This window comes from Macaca thibetana, chromosome 9 (genome assembly GCF_024542745.1).
Source record: "Macaca thibetana thibetana isolate TM-01 chromosome 9, ASM2454274v1, whole genome shotgun sequence".
Lineage (NCBI taxonomy): Eukaryota > Metazoa > Chordata > Mammalia > Primates > Cercopithecidae > Macaca > Macaca thibetana.
In genome coordinates, this window is record NC_065586.1 from 61,669,827 (window position 1) to 61,677,306 (window position 7,480).

Below are 7,480 nucleotides of genomic sequence, written 5' to 3' on the forward strand. Positions count from 1 at the left end.
AACCTTTGACTTTCTCTCACATCCCACAGCCAATCAGTTAGCACATCCTACTGACTCCACCTCTGAATTACACCAGAGGTGGCCACCTCTTTCCACCTCTGATGCCACCACCCTGTCCCAGCTACCTCCTTCTAGCCTGAGTGATTGCAGCAGGCTCCCACCTGGCCTCCCTGCTCCTGTTCCTTCACCCCTCCAGTCTGTTCTGAGCGCAGGAACCAGAGTAGTCCTGCTGAAACCTAAGTCAAATAATGTCTCTCCTCTGCTCAAAGCCCTCTTAGGGCTCCCACCTCAGAGCAAAAGCCATGCCCTCATGATGCCCCTCAAGGCCCAACAACATCTGGCCCCATTACCTCTCCACTCTCAGTTCTTCCTACACTTTCCTTTGCTCAACTCTCCCCCAGCCACAGGCCTTTTTGCTTCTCTGTGAACCTCCCAGGCATGCTCCGATCTCAGGACCTTTCCACTTGCTGTTTCCTCTGCCTGGAATGCTCTTCCCCAGATGTCACTTGACCCACCTTTGCCCTCCTTCAGGTGTTTGCCAACCTACAATTGCTGCCTTCACCCTGACACTCCCCATCCTCCGGCTTGATTTTATTTTTCTCCATAGCCCTTAGCACCTCCCAGCATACTAAGTTATCTACTTAGTCAGTTGGTTCATTGCCCATGTCCTCCAACCGGAATGTATGTTCTATGGCGCAGGGATTTGCATCTGTTTGGTATCGCCAGCTCTTGGAACATGGCTGGCACACTGGAGGTACTCAATAAATATTTACCACATGATCAATTAAAAAATCAGGATGTTTCGCGAAGATTTGGATTTCTGCTTTTCTTTTCAACATGGGCCCAGGCACTCCCAGGCTGGGATCTGGACACAGCTACAACTGGCAGGAGCTGAGTTGTGGCTGCGCAGTCCCCACCGCTCCTGATTCTTTCCTACACCATCTCCCACGAAGCCTCCTTGCCTGACCCTAGCTGGCCTCTTTGGGTCTGGGATTCCCACTCTACAGTAATGAGTGAAAATGGACTTGAGAAGTTGCCCTCAAGGCCAGGGCAAACTCTGCTCTTCATCTAAGGAGAGGGCTGTGAATGGGTGACCACGAGATGTGCAGAGCAAGCCAGGCGCTCCCTTGGTGTGTGGGTTTGGGGTCCTGAGGGTGGGGGCTGTGTTCTGCACACACTGTAAGGATGTGCTTCCCTCATCTGCCCTGGGGCCCTTCTTCTGGGTATAAAACAGGGCATTTTAAAATCATGTTCTTAAAGGGGTCTGTGTCCCTCCAAGACCACCAGCCCTTGTTCCCGGATTATAGGGTGTTCTCACCACATCTCTGGGAAGAAGGGGTGGGAGAAGATTATTTTCATCATTGTCATAGATGGAGAAACTGAGGCCCAGAGAGGACAAAATCACACAGTGGTAGGGCCAAATGCCTTGAGACCTCCCTTCTTACCTTCCCCTGAGTGGGTGCACAGGTGAGACCCTGTGGGTGGCATGCCCCCCACTGCCCAGCACAAGCCCCACTCACCCAGAGGGTCTCCGTCCACGATGCTGTACTCCACCTGCCCATTGGGGCCTGAGTCTCGGTCATGGGCCAGGAAGGTCCACACTCTGGGCCCCGGCTGGCCCTCGGTGACTTCAAATGGTCCCTCATAGTGCCGGGGGAAGGTAGGCATGTTGTCGTTGATGTCATTCACATTCACAAGCACCTGAGATGGTGGAAAAGCTTAGCCAGGGCCTCACCCCAGCCAGCTTTGTGCTGGGCCTACCACTCACTGGGCCTCAGTTCCTTCCTTTGTGAAATGGACCTCACAATTCTGCCTCATGAGGCCCGTGGAGGAATCACATGGGATGTCGGATATGGGTGGGCCTTTTAAGCCATGCATGTGGATGAGTTATCATTAATGCTAAAGCCTTTTATGGGCATAGTAATCATATTAATAAAAATGCTATTGGCCAGACACAGTGGTTCACACTCGTAATCTCAGCACTGTGGGAGGCTGAGGCAGAGCCAGCCTGGGCAATATAGCAAGACCCTACCTCTACAAAAAATAAAATAGTAATACATTAGCTGGGCATGGTGGTGCATGCCTGTAGCCCCAGCTACTTGGAAGGCTGAGGTGGGAGGATTGCTCTTGAGTCTAAGAGGTCGAGTCTGCAGTGAGCTGTGATCAAGCCACTACACTCCAGCCTGGATGATAGAGTGAAAATCTATCTTAAAAAATAACAATAATAGTACAATAGTACTGTTATAGACTTCTATTTGTTGCTGCACTGTGGTTGTCTTACGAGGTCTCATTTGCTCCTCTCACTCCTTACAACATAGTTTGTATTGTCCTCCTTTCACAGATGAGGAAATGGAAGCAGGGAGGTTAAGCAATTTGCCCAGGGTCACACAGCTGGAAAGTGGAAGAGCAGGGACTTGAAACCCAGAGTTCATGGTTTTCCCATGAAGGAGAGGAGGGCAGGATTGTCAACTGTCTGACAGATATAGCCACACAGGGAAGTTCAGTGACCTCCTTAAAGTCACACAGCAAGTTTGAGTGAGTTGCTGAGATTAAGACAGGGGTCTTGGACTTACGCATTTTCCTAGGACAATCTTCCCCTAACCTGTTCCCACATTGGAGCTTTCTGGGTCCTGTCTTTCCCCCACCTCCAAGCCCAAGTTGGGTCTGTGTCCCACACACCCACCGTGGTGGTAGAGGTGAGGCGGCGGGATAAGATGGGGCACTGGTCTGTGGCAGTGACGATCAGGGTGTAGCGGCCGTGGCTGATCTCGTAGTCCAGCTCTTTGGCAGTACTGATGACACCCTAGGGGACACATGGAAGGGACAAGGATGGATCTAAGGGTGGTAGGTCTGGGGCACCCTCTGACCAATTTGGGAAGTAGGCCCTGACATTGGAGCCATGATGAGGAACCACTGCTACCCCCTAGCCCAGGTTGCACTCCACCAAACTTTTCATCCTCCCACACTGAGTGCCCCCACACTTTCCCCTAGACTGCATCTTTGCTCCACCCCCCTACAGTGTCACTGAACTCCTTGCCAGTCCCTGGAGAGGTTTCGCCCCCTTGTCCTGATCCTGCCATCAGCTGCTGACCATGTGTCTGTCGATGCGGAAGGTGTTGATGATGTTGCCTGCGACGATGGCATAGATGACTGTGCCATTGGGACCCTCGTCCAGGTCCAGTGCCTGGATGGTGATGAGGCTGGTGTTGAGCGTGTCTGGGCCCTCATCCAGCAGCACCTCATAGTGGGGCTGCTGGAACATGGGCGCGTTATCATTCTCATCCACAATGGTCACGTACACGTGCGTGGTGGCCTGTGGAAAAGAGTGGGTCAGGTCCTTGGTCAGGTGGCCAGAGGGACTGAGGTGGATCCAGATGGCTGGGCTGAACTCAATGTGACTCACACAGATTGGGCAAGGGAGAAGAAAGCAGGGGGGAAGTCACAGGCTGACAGAGAAAGAAAGCTCAAAAGCTCCACCCAAAGCCAAAGCAAGGTAACTGCTCTGTCCTAGATGGCACTTGCATCACCACTCCTATGTCTGCGACCCCCCAGCAGACATAATTAATCAATCACAGAACTGCTGAGGCCAGATGCAAACTTGGGATCCTTGTCAGCACAGTGCTCTAGTGATTAAGACTGGCATATGGGATGAACCCTGGTAGTCAACCCAGCTCAGAGCTTTACCAGGGCCTGTGTCTTATTGAGCCTAGGTGTCCTGCCAGATTGCAAGAGGCAAGAATGTGAGACACCCGACCCAATGCCCTATTTAAGCTTCATCTCATGTAAGTGAAAGAAATACATATTTTCAGCATTTTCAGAAGGAGGACATTGGGTTTGTGGCAATTTCGGGAGCAGAATTTTTTGACCTGTGAAAAATAAGACTACAGAACATAAATTCATTACAAGAACAGCTTCTACAACATACTCTCCTGTGATCTACCATCTCTGCCAATGCTTGGGTCAACTGGACCACAAATAATATTCAGCTAATCAGAACTCAGCAATCAGCACTCAAGAATCAACTAGAAATGGTTCTTGCTCCCGCTGCCTGCCTTTCTCCACCTGGGAAGATGTCCCTTGTGGACTGACTGCCTTACCCTGGCTCTCTTGCTATCCAGCTTCCTGCTGGGCGTGGCCAATGGGAGGCCCTGGCAGAGGATGAAAGCAACAGGGAGAAAGAGGCGGGGGTGTTTCTTCCACACTCCCTCCATTCCCCACTGCGGTTCTGCCCATGGCTGTGTTTCTCCTGCTTGGAGACAGGGGTCCCCCTTTTATAGCACCAGTTTTCACTGGGCTCCAGAACATCACTTCCTCTTCTTTCCCTTTGGACTCATGAGTGGTAGTGGCTTCCTGTGGTTGGTGATAGTCTCTGGGTGCTTCACCAGCCTTCCTAAACAGTCCCTGTTTTACAGTCTCTTCAGCTGAACCCTTTCTGAGTGTGCCATCTGTTTCCTGCAAGGACCCTAACTAATACAAACCATAATGAGTGACTAAAATAAAACAATAAGGTGTTAATCACTGCAAAGGTGTCTGGGTAGAGAGAATGTGACTAGGCCATTGCCAGGCCATTGCCAGGCCAGAGAACAGAAAGCAGGTGGTACAGACAACTCAGTGTAGGCAATTTGCATATGGTTTTTTCCTTGGGACTGGCTGGCTCTGGAGCTACCAATGGAAGGATGGACAGATGGGCAGGGGATCTGGACCCAAGAAGGCTGTCACTGTCCCTGAGGAGGCAATGATTCCTCTGAGATGCAGCTCTGGATCTTGGGGGTGGAGGGTATTGGGTGTTTGTTGAAACGGTTTCCAAAGCAGGTAGGGTTGGCAGCCTTGAAAAGGAGCTGTGTGGCCTTGGGCAGGTCACATCCCCTCTCTGGACCTTTTCTGTCTGTTTAATAAAGGACCTGGCTTGATTTCTAAAGTTGTTTCTAGCTCAGATGTTCTGGGTTTCTGGTCTGCTGTCATCAGCTAAGTGGACTAAAGTCCACCATTAGGGAGGCATTCCTTTGGGTTGCAGGGTTCCAACGAATCTTAAAATAACAAGCATGCAATGGGGGAAAATGCATTATTTTAACATTTCTCAAACTTTTCCACCAGAGTGGAGAGGGAACTTGCACAGTCTGAGGACTGGCCTAAATGATTTGTCTCCAGAACGAAATATCTTTGCAATCTCTCATGTTCTCTTCGAAAGCTCATGTGGATTTTACATCCTTCTCTATCATTGTTCCTGCTTGTTTTCCTTAAAAATAGTGGTGGAGGCCCCAAATATTCAAATAAAGATGACTGTCAAGGAAAGCCACCATGTCCATCTTGTGGCTCTGCAGGACCTGCAGGCAGCTGTGAGTACTCACTACTGGTGAGGGGCCCAGCCTCGAACCCTCCTGAGTCCCCTTACCTGCCGGCAAGAGTACAAGAGCACCACCTTGCAGGAAAGGGGCTGAATTCCAGCCTCCCTGTTGGGGAGGGAATGCTGACATTTCCCACTTTCCCAAACTCACCTCCCAAATTCCCTGGAAGTGGGTCTAACCATTGTGTAGGCTGCAGGGGAGGGGAGTGAAGAGTTTGAACAGAGTTGTGCCTTGGAGCCCCTCCTGCTCTGAGACCAGGTCTGGGCTTGAGAAGGGAAGGTGGGTTTGATTTCCTCTGGTCTCTGGAGGGAGGAGAAAGTCAGTGCTCCAAAGGCCCTCTAAGCTGAGCCCTTCCTGTCCTGTCCTGGTGTTGAGGAAACAGCGCTTGAGGTTTCTGGACCATGGTCCTTGGGCAATGCCTGCCTCACCCTGATGCAACCCCAGGAGGCTCAGTGGTGGGCAGTGTGGCGGGGAGAAAGGAAGTGAAAAGGGGGAGGGAACTGGGCCCAGCTCAGAGGCTCTAGCCCCCTGCGGAAGGGTTTGGCAGGGCAATTGCTCCCCTTTCTCTAATTCCAGGTTCTCCCCAGCTGCTAGGCCCCGGGGCAGAGGGAGTCTGGTTTCAAGGGTGTCCTTAGCAAGGCCAGTCCAGGAAGGGTTGAGATGGGGTGGTGCTCTAGGGTCTTGCCCTTAAGGGACCACCCTCACCTGTGCCAGAGGATGTCAGGGTGAGAATGGCCCAGTGTCCACCTGATCTCAGTTGGCTTTGTATCTCCCCTGGTGGAAGGGAGCTCACGCTGTGCCAGCAGGAAGGGCCCTGGGCTGCCTCCCGAAGTGGGGTCACAAGGCCAGGAGCATGCCCAAGGACCTGGGTTATGTCCTGGCAGCCTCTGAAGCTCCCATCCTGGGGGAGTTCCCTGGCTCCATGGGGACTGGGCCTGCACAAGGTCACTTAGTAATAGCATGATGCCTCAGCCTTCATCTGTTGTAGCCTTTCCTGCCCTGAGAGCAAGGGCTAAGGGCCTCCAGAGAGCCCATGACTTGGATCAGGTCACCCACAAGGCCCCCAGAACTCCTGGCTCCCATTCAGTCCTGTTACCCTGGTTCCTCACCCAGTCAGACTTTGGGTGTCCTCTGCCCCTCAGCCTAGGAGTCACCTATGAACCCAAGATCCCTAAAGGGCCAGAAAAACCCCTGGAAGCTTCAGCTAGACTGGGGTAAACTGAGTAAAACGGCTGTGCTCTTCCACTCCTTTGATCCCTGGCCACGATCACCTCAGCTCCTCCATCACATAATCACTCACTCATTCATCGGTTTGTCCATTCAGATAAAAGTGCAATAAACACCTTCTCCACGCCCAGCTTTGTGCTAGGGACTCGGAAACATCAGGGAGAGGTTTGTAGTTTAGCTCCGGAGGGCAGAAGAGCCGGAAGAAGAACCAACTGCTTGGTTATCTCAGGCAGGAGGTGGTAGCTGAAGGGAGTGTGGACAGTAAGGATTTGCGGGGGGAAAAGGAAGGGTCAGGACATTTTGTGAAGTGGGAGGACTTGAGCTGAGCCCTGAGGGATGAGAACAATTTGGAGAGGAGAGGAGAGACATTCCAGTGGTGCCAGCAGTGCTGGGTGTGGGTGCAAGAGCAGAGGCACTAGAAGTTAGGGTGCATCAGAGTGTCCTGCAGATATCCAGGCACCAGGGAGGGAGGGCCGGTGCACAGCCGGGCTGACAGCTGAGGCCTCTGCCGGAGGTGGGCTTGCAGGATATGCTGTGGGGCACGCCAATAGGTGTTGCCTGCATACCTGTCTGTGTCCCGGGGTAGGGATGTGCTGATCCTGGCGTGCAGTCCTGCATCTGTTCTGTGTGTGTGTGTGTGTGTGTGTGTGTGTGTGTGTGTGTGTGCATGCACTCAGGGTGCCTTAGGCTCTGAATCTACAGTTAAACTGGTTCCAGCTTGCCTAGCTCTTCACAATGTTAGATTTCATTCATTCACTCATTCACTCACTCATTCCACAACTGGGAGTGCCTACCACATACCAAGCCCTGGTCTGGCTGGATGATGTAAGGTACAAGTCTCTGTCCCCAGACCACTCAAAGGCTGGTGGCTGAGGGCAGATGAAAGCCATGGTAACGTCTGTCACGCT

The 7,480-nt window shown here is 52.2% G+C and overlaps 2 protein-coding genes across 4 annotated transcripts in view; one reads left to right on the forward strand and one right to left on the reverse strand.

Annotated features, from left to right (window-relative positions):
• The window catches only part of PCBD1 (pterin-4 alpha-carbinolamine dehydratase 1), a 1,172,580-nt gene that overhangs the window by 250,274 nt on the left and 914,826 nt on the right, over window positions 1-7,480 (forward strand). The gene's annotated exons all lie outside the window — the stretch shown is intronic.
• LOC126962499 (cadherin-23) overlaps window positions 1-7,480 on the reverse strand; it is a 75,570-nt gene that overhangs the window by 33,224 nt on the left and 34,866 nt on the right. For both annotated transcript variants that reach the window (XM_050803590.1, XM_050803591.1), the window contains 3 exons: window positions 3,092-3,313; window positions 2,684-2,803; window positions 1,521-1,701 (listed from right to left, as the gene is read on the reverse strand). In XM_050803590.1, coding sequence (XP_050659547.1) covers window positions 1,521-1,701; window positions 2,684-2,803; window positions 3,092-3,313 — 523 coding nt within the window. The remainder of the gene's footprint in view (window positions 1-1,520; window positions 1,702-2,683; window positions 2,804-3,091; window positions 3,314-7,480) is intronic.